The following is a 20,973-nucleotide window of genomic DNA, read 5'->3' as shown; positions in this document are numbered from 1 at the left end:
TTTTTACTCTGTCATCAGGTTAGGCGAATGAGTTAATGCATAGACTTGATATATGTCCACAGAACACGAGGTATGGTTAATGTACAAAGACCATTTTCAGCAAAGTCAATGGGACAGTACGAGGACTGGTCAAAAAGGTATAAACCTACATAATTCTTGACTGGTGCCACCAACTAATCATAGGAGTCTTGTTGGATAGTGTTCTTCATTGGCATTTCCAGTTATTTTACTCAAATAGATCGACTAGTTTGAAAGCATCAGGTTCTTGAAGCATATTGGGGTATTCACACGAGTACAGCAGATTTGTGCTGCGCTAAAGCCTGCATTGCTGCCCATGATGACTTGACAAAATACTAAATGTTCAGATGTCTTTGAATCTGGAGTTATGTTCTGCTAAAATTCACATTTCATACGAGTAATGAGTGAAAAAATACCCATTTGCAATCTTCAAATTCTCAACTTTTCCTGGTCATACTGTAATAGGACATATCCTCGCCAAAAAATCAGAATGTCCAATGTCATGTAAGCCTAAATTTTGCGATAATGACCCCCATACATTGAAATCCAATTTTCTTACCATTTATCAGAATGTAGAATAACATCACATCTTTAGCATGATAGTCAAAACTCATTTTTACAAAAAGTGGACATGGAACACTCTGAAAACAAAATGCAATTAGTTTTATTTGATTTCCTTTGTGGAAGTGAAATGGCCACAAGGAAGTACCTCAAAATAAACACCAATTTTTGTGTGACAGAACGTCTTTTGTCATATTTACACTTCGATATCAAATAATGCAAATGTCATGAGCACTGAAAAGTAATAACATTATGAATGGCCATTTTAACTTTTCTTGTGTGGCCATTTTGACTTTTCGGTATGGCCATTTTGACCAGGGGTTTGTGGCCATTTTGACTTTTCTGTGGCCTTTTGACTAGGACGCGTGTTGTACGCACTGTTTGGTGGAAACGTTTTTTGACTCTGGCTTGATATTGCCAAAGACGTCTTTGATATTGCAAAAAGCGGCGTATAAATCATCAAGCAGTGGGATTTGGGATTACCTCCCCTGTGTTTACTGCGCATGTTCGTAGGCCAGGAAGTGGGGTTTGTTGAAATTGACAACCAGGTTCACAAGCAAGCGATTGAATATCGCTCTCATTTAGAATTTGAGAATATGTGTACTGCTTACCGATAATGGATGAATGAAGATTATACACACATGTGCTGGCACATAGGATCTATAACATAATCCAAGAAAGCGAAAGGGGCACCTGGTTTGGATGTTTCTTCACTGTTTACATTCTTGATTCCATCGTCGGTCTGCTAAAAGTGGAGACACACATACAAACATGCTTAAACAGAAAGAAGTCATAAAAGTGCTTGAAATATCGAACCTTCCAGGTAAGATTATTACCAATTTTGAATTCACAAGCACAACGCAATGAATTCGGCCTTTTAAGTGTTGCGTGCTATCCGACAACAGATTTTACGGCTCTTCAAGTCTTATAAGTGAAAAGCTTATCATCACGAATATGATGAAAAGTTGTGTTTTAAAGGTGTGTTACTTCCAAGGCAAGGATGCAATTATAGAATTTGTTCGCCACCTTATATTGTAAGTGTTTTACCATGTTAAGCAAAAATTCTTTCCTCTAATAATCAGGGTTAAAGGTCACATGCAACATTAAACACAACTTTGCAGATTCTGATACCTTTCGGTTGGTGCTTACTGAAACAAATCCTCAAATATGCCAATTCAACCTATAAAGTTGAAAAAACGTGATGAAAAAAAGCCAGCGAAATCGAAACAATTCACTAAATTTCCCCCAGCCCTGGGGGAAAAAGACTGTTTCAACAGATGTGCTGTGCGTTGCCCATAATGCATGCGCAGTGAATATGTTCGTGGAGCTTGAAACAGTAAGCATGCCTGGAGTATGAGGTCATGAGGCATGATACTTGTACACATGACATGTTTTTATGTCTATGGGTTGCAAGAAAGCTACATCCATTTTTCTCGGATGACTGGATCAGATGGAAACTGGTGCCAACTCTATGTACTTGGATGAATGACAGTTTCACCATCTCTACTGAGATGATTTTTGATTGGATCGAACCCAAATTCAGAGAACATGCATTTACAAAACCCAACATCTCTATATACATTATTTCTGGATTACAACTTCTTCTAGTGTATATGATTTTGTTTGACAAAGGTATATAAATCCATCAAGTACAATAAAAGAAGCTGTTATCCATAAAGAATATTACTTTCTTGTAACTCGCCATACTTCTAAAATGCCCATTAAACAGATCATCTTTCTGTACACACAATGGACCCTCAGCGTATCAGCAAATGAACCAGCCAATCGGAAGTCGTCATTACAAATGAGTGCACACTATAACTCAGTCATTTCGAGGGAAGTAAGCCCAAGTACAAAATATTGCACTTTTGTATTGCGACTGTACACTTATTTGCTTTTTTACAAGCAGCAATGTATATTATATGTCATGGATAAGTGACAATTGTGTTTTAATTATGTTTGATTTTTTTTATTGCATGTGACCTTTAAGTTAGGGTTTAGGGGGTAGGTTAGGGTTACCCTACTAGAGTTAGCCTTTCTTTCTTTTGTGATCAGGGTGGTGAACAAGTTCGATTCTACTTGTTATGTTTGTCTGTCTTGCATAACATTCTTTTTAAAATTATGTGATGGCCAATAAGACAGTATGAAATTAACTGTCCATGTATAACTGAAAAATAAACCCAATTGATTTAATCACAGCAGTCCCTTTCCCAAGTTAAAATGGATATTCACTATCCTGTAACATTAAGTGACATGCATTCACACATGAATACATAGGGCAAGTTATTGCATGTCACACACTTAGGTCTGTTGTATTAAATTCAATATCTTTAAATGCTAACATTCATTCTAAACTAGAAATTTACATGTATATTGTTTCCAGAAGGACACATTCAACCAAATGAGTCCCCACACATTCTTGAGCCAGAGTTGTTCAGATATGTAATCTGGTAAACACCATGATCTATTTGCCAAATATTGTCACATGTGTATCTACTCTATGCATATTTTACTAATAATGGCAAGAGACCTGTTTTCAAACTGATATTTCACCAGTGATCCCCATGACTGGTCAGTGTTGGCAGAAGTTATTTCCACCCTGTCAAGTGTTGGTGTAAATATTGTGACAACATACACATGTAGATGGAGAGATGCCAAAGTTCAAATCATGTTGATATTTCAGAGTTTTACTATAATTTAAGTATGTACTCATTAAGGTTTCCACATGGAATATATTTCCATACTTGTTTTCGATAATATAGGACCCATGTTTTATGAAATATCATCAGTGAAGTAAGATCAATATTGAAACTGCCAAATGGGTGGGTTTGTAAAAGTAGTGGTTTGAAATAAATATTTTCTACCATGGTTTTGAGAGTGCATCACCATTTGCACTTTCTTACAACCATAGTTATTTGGAAGTTGCTTTTGAAAGATGATTAGTCTATGGCATGTAATTTGCATGTACATGATTTTCATTTCAAAACAAATGACTAGAAACAAACACTAACAAGTGTGTGATGCAAGATGAGTGTCAAAATTAATGTTCTAAGTGATTTCTCGACCTTCTTGAAAAAAAACTCAAAATCAAGAATCAGACCGCATGCACGTGTATGGGGCTACTGTGTTGTGCATGTGCATATCATGCGTTGTGTTTAGTGGTGGTAATAGAGGGAAATGGTGGTATGTTCATAAGATGTCTGTCCTTGAAACTTTTGTTAACGTTTACACTTCCTATCCAAATTGAGAGTTTGTTATCCCCCCTTTTTTTTAAAGAAAATAGTAATAACCACTGATCTGACATGACACTCAAATTTGGTATGTAACAGACTAATAGTTAAAGTCCAATGTACCATGTACAGCCATTGCAAACTCACATTACTGGCACTACTGCAAGGCTAGTACATATTCCATTCTTGCATATCTCAGTTTGAAAAATGGCTCACGTAAAACATGCACCTTAGAAAAATGTAAATACATTGCATTCATGCATATTCAGTTCTGGTGGCCACAAATAACGAACTGAATTCAAGAAGGGCTACTAGTTTGATTCACTGAATATGTGAATGTATCATGACAGCCTTAGTAGAAACAAAAACATTATTAGTGCATTGATAGTATGTGTGACTATCGATAGTTTAATAACTGACTTCCGTTGATATACTAATCTGGAAACACAGGGTGTTTGGGTGCAGACTTGTAGCTTCACTAAGTTTATGTTTTAACTATTTACTTGACCTGGGTTTCAAGTTTCTTTTCAGTTACTGTAAACTGTTTTATTTCCGTGCCTTTAAATTTTCGCGAGTGATGGTCACTAAACCTTTTTGCGCCTTCTTATTTTCGTGAGGTGATCTTGTTACTGGGGCATCTCTGAATGTTTTTACACGACACAGAGGTGCTTGACCATTGAGCTGTTATAAAATAAACAGATTTGCGATGTGACCTACCAACAAATTCATGTAATTGATTTCAGAATTAATCCTTTTTAATTAGGTGTTATAGAGCAATGAAAATAGAACGTGATTGAGCCATGTTAATCCAGATTAGTCCAGCGGTGACACGTGATTGAGCGATAACACCTGTATTGTTTTTGTGTTATTGACTTACCTGAATAGAAATGACTTAAAGTGAAAGAATTCAAGGGGAAAAAAACTGTTGCAACAGCATTACAATGGTTGGTTGCCAGAGACTATCACTGTTGCAAGAATGTGTTGCAATAGACTATTGCTAACACAGTAGCTCTTTCTCCCTCAATACTCAACGCTACTAACCTTAGTTCATTATGTGAAAGGTTCACAGGTTCTTGTATTGTTTGCAAATAATGTCCATGAGTCGCAGAAATCGCTGTATTGCTGTTCATTCAGCTGCATTCAGAACATGTGTTATTCATAGCGTAACAGAAAAAACTTAGAATATGATGTATATCAGACTTAATTAAAATAAACAATTTTTTCCATAAGTATTTTAGAACTACTTCTATGCACATTTCAACTGAAACATGCTGTAAGTGTCTTCAAATCAAAAAACCCCAGTTAAATATCTGTTGGAGCTTTATGTACTTGTTTATTATAAGCGTAGTTTACTGTCTAGCAAGAGCAGAAATGCCAATGCCAAATTGGTGCGAATAGGAATCTGAACTACCTAAAATTGAAAAAAATAGTAATTAGGAATCCCTATAAATTTTTGCACCAAAGGAACACAATGTTTCAACGCCCTTACATGTACTGGCTAGCGACCAGTTATCGCCGCATACCAGTTATTGCTAACATCCAGCTGTAGTGCTTGCGTAGACAGCTTTACTTGTACTTCCGTAGCATTTCACATTTGGACATATCCAAAAAAAACGATAGGATACAAGAGTTAAAATTACTGTGAGTATTTTAGGTTGTAGACATTACAAATATGAATACCTCGGAAGACGAGACCCACACGCATCGAGGGGCTGTCACGTGACCATTAGTGTGTTGAAATGAAATTTCATAAACGATGAGAATTGAATGAAAATCATCCTGGGTGTGTTGCGAATCTATGACTTGACAATTCAGTCCACCAAAAGTGCAGATTTTGTTTGTTTGAACGTACCCATAATGCCAACAGTCAGTCACTTAACTTTGAATTGACCCAAATTTTTGGACTCGACAGATACCATGCAGACGATACTGACTAAGTATAACTGTCAATTTTCACCTTTACCTTTATGTTTTTTCCCAAGAAAACAAACATTGCCAAAATTACAAACAACTACTCAAAATGTCAAGTTTGATAAGTTCAGCCTCCGCGGTTCTCCATATTCCCATCAGCTTATATCAGCATCCGTCAACATTCGCAATGAGAACAAGTTTTGTACTTTTAAACTACCTTTTTTAAAACAAATTCCAATTTTGAAATTTCTTTAATATGTTAAGGTTTGAAACACAATAGTTTATGTCACATAAGGTGAATAACATAAAAACTGCAGAAATGGCGATAATGGGTCTGGTTAGTTGCAGGGAAAGCACAATCTACACTACCCCATTTCCTGTTGACCGTGTTTTGGAGAAACACGATCGACAACAGTAAACAAGCAGAAAACATCGGTGAATAGCTGATCTATCATCAAGATAAATTTTATTTCATTCTGTGAAGAAATAATGGAGCAAATCGTTAAAAACCGCTTAAAAATGGCGATAACTGGTCGCTAGCCAGTAGAGATCCTTTCAGAACTGAAACCGGTTTGCAGTAGTCATCAGTAGTGTTTCCAAATGTTAAGTGAATAAAATAAACAGTGCATAGAATTTATGAAAACAGGCTACATTGTCAGGATGGCAGAATCGACATAATTTTTCAGGATGATTCTTATAAATTAAGGAGGGTTGGTATCTCAGAATTACTGTTGTTCAAGAGTTAATGTTTGTTTGAGAACAGTTTCTATTCTAATTTATGTTTTCATTTTTGAAATCTGATGTGTGTGTGTGCATAGTGGAAGAAATATGGCATTCATATTCACTTTTTGACAGGATCTCTGAAGAGTAGAGAACTAGCAGCTGCACCAAAGGATATACGCAAAGTGAGTAGTTTCTTAATGTCTATGAATACAGGTTCATCTTTCCTATTTCTGGTGTCCCTTCCTGTGATATTGTTGGAATATTGTTTAAGGTGGCATGAAACCATACTCACTCACTCAGATTGAACTGTGGTCTAGTTTTGTTACGAAATTCTGCTTCATGCAGGTTAACACATGTTGAATAAATTACAGGCAAACTGTATTGCAATTACGGTTGCACAGCATGGAGAATATGACCAATCTTCTCATATGTGAGTGAAGCGAGCAAAGGTTGGCAACATACTTCTCACATTTTGGTTAAAAAAAATATTTTCATGTCAAAATAAAATACTGCCACCATCAAAGGTACACTCCCATTTCCGCACTTGGGTGTGCTCTCATATTTTAAGCGCCACTTGTGGTATTCAAATCGTTCTTAACCTCCATTCCCCCTACCAGCTTCCAGTTCAATGGAGTGAAGGAACAAGAATATGCAGAGACAAAACAGAAATACCGTTTTGTCTAATTTTACCATGAACCTGTTGGAGTTTATTTTCCTTGTCTATTGTCATTATTGATAAAGTTTTCGTAACATTTATACTACATACGAAAAAATTGCACAGTGGGCAAATGGAGAAGGGGAGGTAACTCCAGAGGTATTCCATATGTGGACACATAATTCAGCATGTATAATACTCTCCTGTTCCTTCACATCGTTGAACCGGAAGCTAGCAGGGGTAATGCAGGTGAAGAACGATCTAATATACCATGAGTTGTGAAAGTTTTGCTTAAAGTTTTGCATAAAATATATTTCACATTAGTAATTATCAATCATTGCGTTGGAAATCTGAGAGCACAACCCAGTGAAGAAATGGGTGTATACCATTGATGGTGGCAATATTTCTTTTTGACATGAAAAATATTTTTCGAACCAAAGTGAGGGAAGTACGTTGCCAACCTTTGCTCGCTTCACTCGCATCCGTGAAGACAGTTCTGTTTCTTCTGCTATGCAACCCCATTTGTGCTACACTTTGCCAGTGAATAAAGTTGTGTTTCTTCTAACGTGGTAGCGGGTAGTAGTAATAGTAGTAATGATAATAATAAATGATAATAATGGCCATTTTTTCATGCACTGTATTCCATACACTAGTGCATGCTCAAAGTGGAAGGGGACGAGGGGATACTGTTTTTCTTTTCCATTTTTTCTTATTTTTCACAATGTTTAGCTGGCTTGTCAGTGACTGATATTAGTTGCAGTATATCTTGAATAGCCATGCATCACATAGCTACAACAAAAATATTTGCAGAAATTGTCATAATATTTTTCAATGTAAAGTGCTGCTTTCTTGTCGAGAGTTTTTATCTGACAAAAGCATTAGCTCACAGATGAAAGGGCCTGTTTGATAAGATGTAACACGGGAAATATGTTACCAAAGGGAGATAACCAGCAAAGAGTCAAAGTAGATTTTTTATAATTTGCTAAATTTGTATGAACCAATTTCTTCAAGATGTTGCAGAATAGAGAATACCTGTCTGTGGTATTTTGAATATCATCGGACACACCTGTTACATGCACGTTGAGTGAAAATTACATGGTGTCAAGATAAAGAAAACTTTCTATTTGCCCCAAAGTGTGACATGACAATGATTCTACCATTACAGTCCTTGATACAGTCTGGTGACAAGCATAGTCAAGATGCCCAGATAAGCGCAGCCATTGAGATACAGCGACGTGTGAGGGGATATAAAGTCAGGTATTTCACATTTATTTTTTCCCTTACCAGGGCTATGACGAAGATAAGTCTGTCACTGGTTAAGGTGTTACTTTTCTGTTTCCAAGCTTATCAAAGTTTGTTCCTACCTACCAGTGATGTCAAAATTTGTGCCGACCATTAATATCAATCTTTGTTCCCACTAATGATATCAAAGTTTGTTTCAATGGTTTTTTTTCACTTTGACTGATTACGGTGTTATTTTCTGTATTTCCAAGTATATTAAAGTTTGTTCCTACCAATGATGTAAAAATTTGTTCCTACTAATGACATCAAAATTTGTTCCCACCAGTGATATCAAAATTTGTTACTACCAATGCTAGCGATTAGCGCAAAGCAGGGCATATAGTACTCGGTTCCATTCATCCGTACATCCGTCCTTATGTACGTCAGGATTGGAATATCTTAAGAACTGTTGACTAGATTCTTTTCATATTTGGTATCTAGGTTTATCACAGTGAAAGAAAGGTCTTAGTCAGGTTTGGTGAGCTTGACCTTCATCTCAAGGTCATGACTTTTAGCCTTTTACCTTGTCAGCAAGATATCTCAAGAACCGTTCACTGGATTTTCTTCATATTCAACACCAAGCTTTATGTAGGAAAGGTGCAGGGCCCAGTTAATTTTGGTGACCTTCAGTTAATTTTCATGTGACACTGGTCAAGGGCTAACTGTGACTCTTCACAATATTTTTGTGTATAAACAAGTACAGTGCAGGATATCAAGTGAGTTTGAGAGTAATGTTTTTGTTGACATTTTACTTCATTTTAAACTACGACTTTCACTTTCATTTCTTTTTAAGTTTGATTTGATAATATGCAACAGGGGATTTTGTCACCTTAGTGACAATGCTTGTTCACTTTCTATTTCAAATTATACCAGCCTTGAGAAATGGTTTAATTTGAATGGACAGAGGTTTCAAATGACAATAATGTTTTCCTTATTCAGTGAGACTATTTGATAGTTCTGATCAGTGTGTAAAACAAGCAGTCAGAGTAAACATAGTCTCAGGCTTTTCGTTACACTCCATCACTGAGTCTCAGTAGGGGAGTAGAACGAAAAGTACTGAGGCTACATTTACTTAGACTGGTAAAATAAAGTAATTCTTTTACACTTATTGTCAGGAGGTGAAAACTACTTTTCAATCTGAGACTGTCTCTGACTATGAGTTTCGTTTTAGGGTGGTGGGTGGGGTAGCTCAGTGGTGAAAGTGTTCACTCCTAATGCCAAAGACCTTTGTTCTATTCCCGATGTGGGTACTTTAAATGAAATCCATTTCTGGTGTGCCCCACCTTGATATTTCTGGAATATTGCCAAAAACAGTGTAAAACCATATTCCCTTATTCCTCACGCTGAAACTCAGGTTTGATTTCCCGCTTTCGTACAAGATGTGAAGCCCATTTTTGGTGTCCCCCACTGTGATTTTGCTTGAATATTACTAAAAGCAGCATAAAGCCAACCTCGCTCATTCTAAATTCATTCACACACACTCCTACCTTCATGTTCACTGCCTGAGTGGAACTATTTCTTAATATTGAAACCAAACAAAGATTGGCACTGGTTGTTTTTACCCTCTGCTGAATTGCTCCATGACTACTATCCTTCTCGTCTTCATTATACAATAGTTCTGTGTTTTTCAAAGTAGCAAAATTCCATTGGGATATTTTGGTTACACTGTGAATGAACATTTCATACATACAAATACAAAATACAACATTTGAATAAAGTTAAGTATGTATCTTTTGTATAGAACTAAATCATGATTTAAAATAAGTAATGGTAAAAGCTGTATTGCTTATAGCTATGATACTGGATTATGGGGAGTATACTTTGTACATTATATCACTAAAATGTAATGGGAAACATTTTCTAAGAGACAGGTAAGAGAACCATATGAAGATACGGGTTAAAACTGGTCTCCAGCAACCCATGTTTGTTGGAATCGACTAACATGATCGATGGGGGTTTGGGTGGGGGTGTCAAGTTATCTTGCTTGTTCACACATGACATTGTATCCCTATTGCCTAGGTTGATGCTCGTGTTGTTGATCACTGGATTGTCTCGTCCAGACCTCTGCCATGTAGCTGGATTCTTTTTCAGAAGAATTCCTCCATGGGGTACATATGGCTAAGTTAGGCAATGAATGATTGAATGAAAGAATGAATGGATGGATGGATGGATGGATGGATGGATGGATGGATGGATGAAGAGAGCAAGCAAGCAAGCAAGCCAGAACTCATTTGTGCTACCAAAGAATATACCTAACTGATTATGAAATTTGCCTTTTACTCCCATAATCCAGGTGCAATGTGTATGATGCTATAGAACCCAAGACAAGCAGCACAGCCGTCTACAGTGACAGCAAACATCATCTAGAACGACTGAAGGATGTTGAGAACATGCTTGACTACATCAGCGTCGATGTTCACACAGGCGAGGTAGAAGTCAGCTGTATACACTGGTCTTATAGGCTGCGATGCAATCGATTTGCCAATACACAAGTCATGAAATTACATAAACCTCAAAATACTGAGATCAGAACAGTATCCAGCTGTGAATATTAGCCCTGTCATCCCATGTTCCAGAAATTGCTGTTTAGAGTTATCTCCCATAGGGAAACAAGCATCCAGTGATCATGGGTTCAAATCCCAGATTCATCCTGATCGTATTTCTAGGGCTCTCAGCACCATGTGCTGGTCATTGATTGAAGAGTATAGTAGTGCTATATCAATGCAAAAAGAATTCTTGTCTACATATAGTTGAGTCTGACCAAGATCTTCTGCTATCAACTGTCAGTTCCCCCGATGAAGGGGTCTGAAATGACCCCGAAACATTGTGCTTCAAAGAATTAAAAAGAAGATTTATCCATAAAAGATTTTGGTCATATATACAACTTCTACATGCCACTAAAAGACATCATACCTGAATTTGTTTCAGTAAATGTTTAGTATTGAGATTCTCTGTGGTTATTCTGTCATAAGCATGGCGTTCCGATCAAAGTAAAAGTTATTGTTAGTATAAATGGTACAAAATTTGTGAAGATCCAGGTTAGAATAGGTCTTTAACAAACTACTTTCTTAGTCAGAAGAGTCAAGAAACAGGATCTTTTGGTAGGACTCACTCGAGTACTTACAGACTGGCATTATATAGGTGGTATATCCCTGAATGCACTTTATTCATCAAACAAACAAACGATGCAACAATATCACAATATACTAGAACATCCCTGGTCAAACTGGCACATTCATATACCCCACTTCTTTATTGGAAGTTCATTTTATGCTCCCCAGGGAGAAGAGCCGCCCACTTCTGACAAGATGATGATAGCTTTTGAAGAATGTGTAAGAAAACTGAAGTCAACAGATGTAGCACTTGAAGAGATACCCACGTAAGTTCAACTTCATCCACTGACACAGATCTGTGTTTATTTGTCAAGATTTGTTGCATTATGCATTAGAAATGCACATATACATTGACCTACCACATGTTTAGAATTAGTGTCTTACAAATTGGGCACTCGTTGGTTGAAATGTGTGGAAAGCGATTTAACTCAAAGAATTGATTTGCATTCTAGACATGTGACATGGAAATATACTATATTGAACTTGGGCCTGAAAACACAAACATGTACGGTAACTCCTAGATCCCTTTTAATAAGGCAAGTAAATCCCATTTAATAGTGCAGGGTTTAAATCCCAAATCCCCGATCTTGACTAATGTGGGGTTAAGTTGGGTTAAGTTCTAAATCCCTTTTAATAATGTAAGTGATAGGTTGATATCCAGTACCCCTTCTAATATTGTAAGTTGTGGATTTAAATCCTTGATCCCTTTAAATAATGTAAGTGAGAGGTTTATATCCAGTACCCCTTCTAATATTGTAAGTTGTGGATTTAAATCCTTGATCCCTTTAAATAATGTAAGTGAGAGGTTTATATCCAGTACCCCTTCTAATATTGTAAGTTGTGGATTTAAATCCTTGATCCCTTTAAATAATGTAAGTGAGAGGTTTATATCCAGTACCCCTTCTAATATTGTAAGTTGTGGATTTAAATCCTTGATCCCTTTAAATAATGTAAGTGAGAGGTTTATATCCAGTACCCCTTCTAATATTGTAAGTTGTGGATTTAAATCCTTGATCCCTTTAAATAATGTAAGTGAGAGGTTTATATCCAGTACCCCTTCTAATATTGTAAGTTGTGGATTTAAATCCTTGATCCCTTTAAATAATGTAAGTGAGAGGTTTATATCCAGTACCCCTTCTAATATTGTAAGTTGTGGATTTAAATCCTTGATCCCTTTAAATAATGTAAGTGAGAGGTTTATATCCAGTACCCCTTCTAATATTGTAAGTTGTGGATTTAAATCCTTGATCCCTTTAAATAATGTAAGTGAGAGGTTTATATCCAGTACCCCTTCTAATATTGTAAGTTGTGGATTTAAATCCTTGATCCCTTTAAATAATGTAAGTGAGAGGTTTATATCCAGTACCCCTTCTAATATTGTAAGTTGTAGATTTAAATCCTTGATCCCTTTAAATAATGTAAGTGAGAGGTTTATATCCAGTACCCCTTCTAATATTGTAAGTTGTGGATTTAAATCCTTGATCCCTTTAAATAATGTAAGTGAGAGGTTTATATCCAGTACCCCTTCTAATATTGTAAGTTGTGGATTTAAATCCTTGATCCCTTTTAATAATGTAAGTGAGAGGTTTATATCCAGTACCCCTTCTAATATTGTAAGTTGTGGATTTAAATCCTTGATCCCTTTAAATAATGTAATGTAAGTTTAAATCTCAGATCCCTTTGACTAAATTATTGGTCAAGTTGTGGATCCTTTTTAATAATGTGAGTGATGGATTTAAATCCAAGATGCCTCTTAATGATAGAAATGATGGGTTTATATACTATTTCATTGTTAATAATGTAAGCAGTGAGTTCAAATCCAAGATCCCTTTCAATAATGTAAATGTTGGGTTTAAATCCTAGATCCTTTTTAATGATCCTGGATCAATTTAATACTGTAAGTTATTATCCCAACCTTATCTGTTTTGTTCCAGGTTTGAAGAGTTTAGTGCAGCATATGTTCAGATTTGGGAGGGCAAAAAACAAGAACAGGAGGAGGTCCGGAAGGAACCGGTTATAGCCAGTCGGGGTTCATCAAGGGCAACTAACTCACCATCACAGCGCCTGCAACAGCGGCACTATCAACACCAGCAGCGCCAGGACATGTCACCACAGCTGTCGGACAAAACAGTGGTCAGTGTGCCGCAGAAAACCAGCGTTGTGGTGAAGAAACTACGAGAAGGGCCAATGCCAGAAACAGAAGCTGTGATAATTATACAGAGAGCTTGGAGAAGGCACATTGTAAGTTGCAGGCATAACGAAGGCACATTTGTAACTTGAAGACACATTGTTTCAAGAATAGTGTAAAATGTTAATAGTGTAACATACTTATGCATACATAGTAGTGGAATAGTCATGTGGTAAGTGACATTAAAACATCTTTCACTCCAATACAAAAATCTGAAAATGTTGTGGCCTGTAAAATGAGTCTGTTTTGTCATCCATTAACTTCTAAGAATGCTCATTAAACAGTCACTAAAATAACTAATTGTTGTTTGTACAGGATGTCCAGGTTTATCGTTACTATCGAGACCTGATCAACTTCCGGACCAGGGGAGATCCCAGTCTCATGCTGAGATGTATCAACCCCAATGAGGCCAAGATGCTGGATTCGGCATCAGGCATCCATGTGCGCTTCCGCCTTGCTGGGGTGAGTGAGGATATTATGCGGATACAGACCTCATGATGGAAAAGGAAATGTCCATCCCTTAAAGTACATCACCTGATGTGATCAAGACCACCAATTGTCTGATTTCCATTTTTGTGGAAGCCGCGGTGGCTGAGTGGGTTAGATGGCAGACGTTGTGCTCTGCCTGAGTGTGGGTTCAATATTGGATGGGATTCAACTTAGTAACAGCACTAGAATCTGTACTTTATTACTGTGTAATCCCAAGTATTGCATATGCTGAACAGCAAGAGAAACACAAGTTTCGAAAAAGTGAAATCTCATAAAAGTAAGTGGTTATGTTTATGTCGTCTATTTAAAAACTTGGCAAAAAGCCAGAGTTGTGTTTCTTTTGCTGTTCAGTATATATTGCATTTGACCTCTTTCTATATGGCATTGTGTATTCATAGTGATGTCTCAAGATTGTGGGGTTGGGATGCACAAGGAATATACAACTCTCTAATTGAAAAAGATCTTGTTTTCTAATTTCATGTTGACCCTCACCTTTTGTTTCTTCATTTGCTTTAATACTGAGGATCTGCTGTGGTAGATCATCACCATGAAGATCACATAAAATGTTAATGCCATATTTACCATAATACACCCACTTTATACTTAGAAATTTAGCAAGTGGGCAGTTATTAAAACTGTACAAAATAAGTTTGATTTTTTCAGATAAGTCAAATCATAGTTCTAACTTTCATGAAACTGGAGGAAAACTGAGATTTAACTTTTTTGAGTATTAGTGCAAGGCATTTTTTACACAGCTGTTTTCTGAAAAAGATATTATCATACACAAGAAAATAGAGACTGAGCTGGATTTTTCTGTTTTACATATGCACTTGCTTTTTTTGACTGGGGTTGAAAGATGGTCCCTGTAGATGAGGCTGTGTCTAAGTCTGGAAACAAACTGCTGCCAAAGGATCACTGTAAGGAGTAATATTAAGAACCTCTCATCCTCACAGGAAAGATTCCCTCCAAACATCTACTACAAGATCTTCACCCACCGCAACATCGTTGACATGTGTGCCAACAGCCCAAAAGATTACACACGACCAGAGGCCAAGTATACAAAGGCCAAGGACAAACACACCAAGAACAGACCAGTGATTGGTCCAGGCATGGGTCAGTAGAGGACTGTAGACTCAGAATAACCATTGGTTCAGTAATTAACTGCACTTTTTGGATAAATGTAGCAAGTTGCATTTTCCGTTGTTAAAGGCAGACCCACAGACCAATCGGACAGAAAAACGTTATACAGTTTTCTTAGCGTTTTGAGCAAGATGTGTGTTCTGGAATGGAATGGCACTATAAAAGTGGACTAAGCAGCTTTTGAGCATTTTTTAGATAAATTGTTCGATGAAGCCAAGTTTAGTTGTGAACGTTTGGACATTGTTTTTGTTTAAACATTTCAGCTTAAATTATATTTCAGCATGATGGATAAGCTATAGTTATATGAGTTCAAATGTTGAGAAGTATATTTCATTAAAAACTTGTTGATTTGTGAAATGAAACATTTGTTATGAGATTTCTAGAAAGAGTATGATATACATCAGACTTTCTGTTAAAGGCCCATGTTCGCAAAGCCATGTTAGCACTACTTATTGAGTCTGTCAGTCAGCGAGGTTTGACACAGCTTCTAGCAATATTCTAACAATATCACAGTGGAACAAATCATATATGGACTTCCCACAGTGTACCCATGTGGGGGATTGAACCCGGGTGACCTCCCCACCACCCACATTTACAAGTGCTTGTCCTGAGGTTTGTGAAGCATTTACTGTGTAAATAAATATTAAGACATAAAATAGCATTATTCTTTCCAAATCATCCACTCCCCGCAAATATGATTGGGGCACAAGGTAGAACTTACCCTATTGTTAGAGGATATTTATTTGTCATTGGAGAGTTGCTCATAATATCAAACACGTGTTTGTCTGGTGCCATGATATGGCTGGACTAGTGCTAATGGCAGACTTGAGCAACAAACATTGATTTTGTGTTGTGTTCTTTCTTTCCAGACAAAGATGGGTGGTATCAGAGAGTTGAGAACAATGGCTGGCGTCTGGTTTCTGATCGTCTGATCCATCACATTATGTCTGACCCAGTCACATGGCAGACGTCCAACAAGAAATATGAATTCCACCATGATAAGGTAATCAGTCAGTTCAAAGAAGTCTGATATGATCAAGGTTGAAATCATCCTTTTCGGTTTAGGCCATGTCAAATCCACCACGCTCTTGTTTTGTCAGGTATCAGGGTGAAAGGGGATTGTCTTCCCCAGTGTTTGCGGCATAGTGACCCAGGATGCTAATATTGGTTGTTACTGTACTTTCATAACAGGCTGACCATCAGTTGATGTTGTGCTGACTTCATGTCAGGCTGAAACGTGTGAAGATTCAGGTTAGAATTGATCTTCAGTAACCCATTCTTATCGTAAGAGGTGACTAAAGGGATCGGGTGACTGGGTTCACCTATGTCATTGTATCCCAACTGCATGGGTTGATGCTTATACTGTTGATCACTGGATTGTCTCGATTATTTAGTGAGTACGGCATAAAACTAAATTCACTCACTTCAAGGGAGGCTGAATATCCAAATGAGAATCAAAATCAGGTCTTGTATATAAATTTATTGGATTCCGGCTTTCCTAAAGGATGCTTATCTTCATTACAAATTGAGGCATCATAGGAGGCTCACTGTGTGTTATTTGGAATATCTTCCTGAATTCAGTTGGCAAGGAAACAAGACGTTGAGAAGAGGAGGAAGCAGAAGAAGATTAACTGGATGAAGAAGATGTAAGTTTTGGGTGATGCATCTAAGGTTATCAAAAGTGCCAAATTCGCCATTTGACTCCAAAGATACCAAAAACCATTTTCCACCATATATTCATTTAAAGTATGTTTTCAGTGAAATGGCCCTTGAAAGAATCACACTCTCAAAACTACCCTATTCCAATAATGATTGACAGTATTTTCACAAACAGTACTGGCCACATCTTGCTTTATACCACCTACGTCCTTGAGGAAGCATGGTCGCCCTAGGTCAGGACGTCCTTACCATATCTAAATGCTCATAAAATAATTTGCTGTAAGATAGGGTTCTTAAATAAAATACCCATGCTTGCCATAAGAGGCAACTATGCTTGTCGTAAGAGGCGACTAACAGGATCGGGTGGTCAGGCACGCGGACTTGGTTGACACGTCATTGGTTCCCAATTGCACAGATCAATGCTCATGTTGTTGATCACTGGATTGTCTCGTCCAGACTTGATTATTTACAGACCCCTGCCATATAGCTGGAATATTGCTGAGTGCGGCAGGAAACTAAACTTATTCACTCACTCACTTAGATAAAATGACTATGCATGCAGACTTTGTTTAATCTCTATATGACTGAAAATATGCAGATGTGAGGATAAACTCAACTGAACTTAGTTTGATTGGTTGTTTTCAAGCTCATGAGATAAAAAATGTAATGACAGACATAATAGAGACATCCCATCTAGAAGGAACCTCTAACTGGAAATGAGTGAAACATTTGTGTCTGATTGAATATCTTCTACACATGGAAATTGAAAACAATTTTTGTTGAGAATCAGCTATATTTCATTCATGTCTTCAATTTGTTATTTTGCACTGATGCCATATTTTTGTCGGCAGGTACCATGAAGGAATGTTGAAGGCCAAGGCTGATGACTATGAGACCGTGAAGCTGATAGAGGGCGCTGCAGCTGGGATGGTGGCGACTGTAGAAGCTTCAGGAGCAGATGCACTGGAAGAGTGGGAGGTGGACGAGCTGCTGGACTGGACCACCAGTCTCAACTTTGATGAGTATGTGGCACCCCATCATGCTAGATCTGTGATGTTTTCAGTGAAACAATGACAAGCTATTTTTTGTTTTAAACCATTTGTGTGAATGTAAGTTTGTGGGACCTGAAAGGAGCCAAACAGTATTGTGTGGACTCACAACAGCACACTTAGAATAAAGGATTTGTTTTTGTTAAACCAGAGACCAAAGTATCTGCATTTTCAGGAATGATTATTTAATTTTAAAACTGTCAAATGTGATTAGATGAATAAATGACCGAGTTATTTGTGTTATGACATTGGTCAGTTTTTGTTATTGCTTATATCTACATCTTCAGAACTGATTTTAAACTGGTTAACATGAGACTTTGTTGTCCTTGTTTCAGCTACTGGACAACATGGAAGGACCTTGCCACTAGCTCTCATTCAGAGGCCAAAATATGTGAGTATTGTTCTTTGACACGTTTATCTGGTATATCTTGACCTATGTCTTGCTGTTTGTGGTCATCTGAGCTGTCATGGGACTCTTGGTCATCCCACTATGTGAATCCCTGAAAGTAACAGGTCCCCAGTATTGCTTGATTGCTTGTGAATGAACCTGTAGTAACTCTCCATATGTGACAGGTTAAGTTCAAGAAAGAGACTGGTTCTCTTGAAACATGCCTACATTTCTGTACACATACTTACCTCTATACTAAAGATAGTCTCTTCACTTCATTGTGTATACAATCCCTCTCCTCTTTCAGCTGATAGACTGAGAATAGCCACAAACAGTATGGACCCTTACGAGTTCTCACTGTCAACTGGCCCATCTCGCTTCCAGTCAACTCGGCAATCCCACAATACACCAGTGTCAAGCGGTTCTGGCACCAAGGTGCATGTTCATGTCAACAGCTGAGAACATCAAGGGTGATGTCTCTTCTCTATACCATGTTTCCTGTCTCAGACAAATGTGATACATCTGACATTTCTTGGACAAAAATGAAAGAAGGCAGTTATTATTGTGGATGACTGTACTGTCTGCCAGTGTTCAGTATGAAGGGCAATAACTGTGTAGTGTTTCAAGTGAAGATCAATGTGTGATTTCTCCCTCTATCTGAGTAATGATACTTAAAGTCAGTCATTGAATCACATTCTAAAGACCAGGATATTCAGCTGACTGACAGGCAGTATATTTCACATATCTGCAGTGACATATTTGTACATAAAAATAAATGTGACCAGGCTTGCTACAGGATACAGTGGCACCTTCTTAATCAAGACTTTGGTATTCCAGAAACCTGTCTTAAACACCACAAAAGATCCAACTGCATGTTCCAGTTCTGTAAAACCAAGACCATTATTGCAATCTCAATTACATGTATTTAAAACGGAATGTTGAACATTCTTAAATGAAGTATGTTCAGCCTTTCAATAAACAAAAAATGATTCCTTACTGAACTATCTGGCACCTCTGTAATCAATAATCAAGACCTTGGCATTCCACAAACCTATCTCAAACTCCACAAATTGCTTGTTCCAATTCCATGAATCCAAGACCTAAATTATTATGATTTAAATAATTTGATACTGCATGTTTAACATTTTTAAAGGAAATAGGTTCAGCCATTCAAGAAAATAAACATGCTTTGTGACTAAACTATAGTGATTAACGAACACAAAGATGTCTATTATCATAGGTGTTCACAGCATTGTTCATGCTGTTCTTTCACAACTTGGCATGGAGGAATGAGACAAATGTGTCTGGATGGACTCGAGTGTTGATAATGTTAGTCATTCATCAAGAACCCTTGTCTGGAGTCTAATCACTCTCACCACCATCAGCATCAACAGCTTCCCAAACATTGCTCGTGTACATGAAGTCATATCTTGCCCACAGTAACTTGCTTACAAGTGTTGTCAGTTAATTTGTAAATACAGGTCAAGTTCAAGGTCATATGTAAATAGAGGTCAGTTTCAAGGCCATGTACTCAGGTCCGTCCAAAAGATGAATATGAAGGAAGCAGTCAAGACAAGCTCCAAATGAGCACAGCTGCTATCTCCAGCTTCAGTTTTGTTTTATGAGATTTATTGTGCCTAGTTCTTTGAACCATTAGAAAAAAATTAACAGGGAATCCTTGAGCAAATGATGCTGATCTGGGACACAGGACTGGGCATTTGTTTGAACAGTTATGCCGTTGAATTTTTATGATGATATGTTTTACTGTAACACATAAGGTCAGTTTGATTATATATATGTATACGGATATATATGGTTAGTGTTACTGGGGTTGTTGAGTTTTGAAATATACATAACTGTGAGTGCCTGTGTAATATTCTCTTTGATCCAAAGATGCAATGTTTAGTTATACCACTGAAATAAAAGGATGATTGCATTTAATTTTGTGTTATTATTGAAAAACAAGAAATCAGTCATCAGTATCACCCACAGTGTTAACTGGGTGCTATGGATATGTCAACAAGATTTGAGTGATGGTACAATGACAACCACTGTTAGTCTACCTCAGTGTTATTCTTCAAAGGCATTTAGAAGTTAGTGTAGCAATACAGGACAAATTTTATGGATAGCAACTTCTTGAGTTTATTTTCACAACGTTTCGGGGCTTATCCCATTCGTAGCACTGTGACGTCATAAGCATTGTGAGGTCGAGTTAACAGTTAGCCTTACTGTTCAGTTCAGCTTAACCTGATGAGGGGGCTAGGATAAGCCCCGAAACGTCGTGAAAATAAACTCAAGAAGTTGCTATCCATCAAATTTGTCCTGTATTACCTCAGTGTTGTTGCTAGAGGAAGTGCTTTGTAAAAAATACGACTCTCAAAATGTATCAGTTCAGGTCCACTAAGCTCTGTGCCTGGTTTAGCGAAGGACCACTTTACAGGTTCTAAACTCCAGCAACAATAATGGCTTGAATGGACATGTTGTAGGAGTAGAAAAATGTACCATAGACTCTATTTCTCAAATTCAAAGTACATAAAAAAATATTCAGTCAAGAAATTTTAGTCATGA

General features: G+C 37.3%; 1 protein-coding gene across 1 annotated transcript; it reads left to right on the top strand.

Moving 5' to 3' along the window:
• The first annotated feature begins 1,088 nt into the window (after window positions 1-1,088).
• Window positions 1,089-20,346, top strand: LOC137286686 (uncharacterized). Its single transcript, XM_067818663.1, has 13 exons — window positions 1,089-1,402; window positions 6,576-6,625; window positions 8,264-8,355; window positions 10,673-10,808; window positions 11,661-11,758; window positions 13,427-13,733; window positions 13,996-14,142; window positions 15,123-15,282; window positions 16,179-16,312; window positions 16,891-16,955; window positions 17,820-17,990; window positions 18,353-18,408; window positions 18,713-20,346. The coding sequence occupies exons 1-13, from the start codon at window positions 1,351-1,353 to the stop codon at window positions 18,862-18,864; spliced, it is 1,620 nt and encodes a 539-aa protein (XP_067674764.1). The 5' UTR covers window positions 1,089-1,350; the 3' UTR covers window positions 18,865-20,346.
• The last annotated feature ends 627 nt before the right edge of the window (window positions 20,347-20,973 follow it).

This window comes from Haliotis asinina, chromosome 6 (genome assembly GCF_037392515.1).
Source record: "Haliotis asinina isolate JCU_RB_2024 chromosome 6, JCU_Hal_asi_v2, whole genome shotgun sequence".
Taxonomy (NCBI): domain Eukaryota; kingdom Metazoa; phylum Mollusca; class Gastropoda; order Lepetellida; family Haliotidae; genus Haliotis; species Haliotis asinina.
The sequence above is the reverse complement of the archived record's forward strand: the minus strand, read 5'-3'. Positions and strand labels throughout refer to the sequence as shown.

Bases quoted from the DNA above. Each gene is read 5' to 3' on its own strand.
- LOC137286686 (XM_067818663.1), top strand. From the start codon at position 1,351: ATGCTTAAACAGAAAGAAGTCATAAAAGTGCTTGAAATATCGAACCTT. The intron at 1,403-6,575 runs GTAAGATTATTA...ACTTTTTGACAG, and splicing joins TGAAATATCGAACCTTCCAG to GATCTCTGAAGAGTAGAGAA. The intron at 15,283-16,178 runs GTCAGTAGAGGA...CTTTCTTTCCAG, and splicing joins AGTGATTGGTCCAGGCATGG to ACAAAGATGGGTGGTATCAG.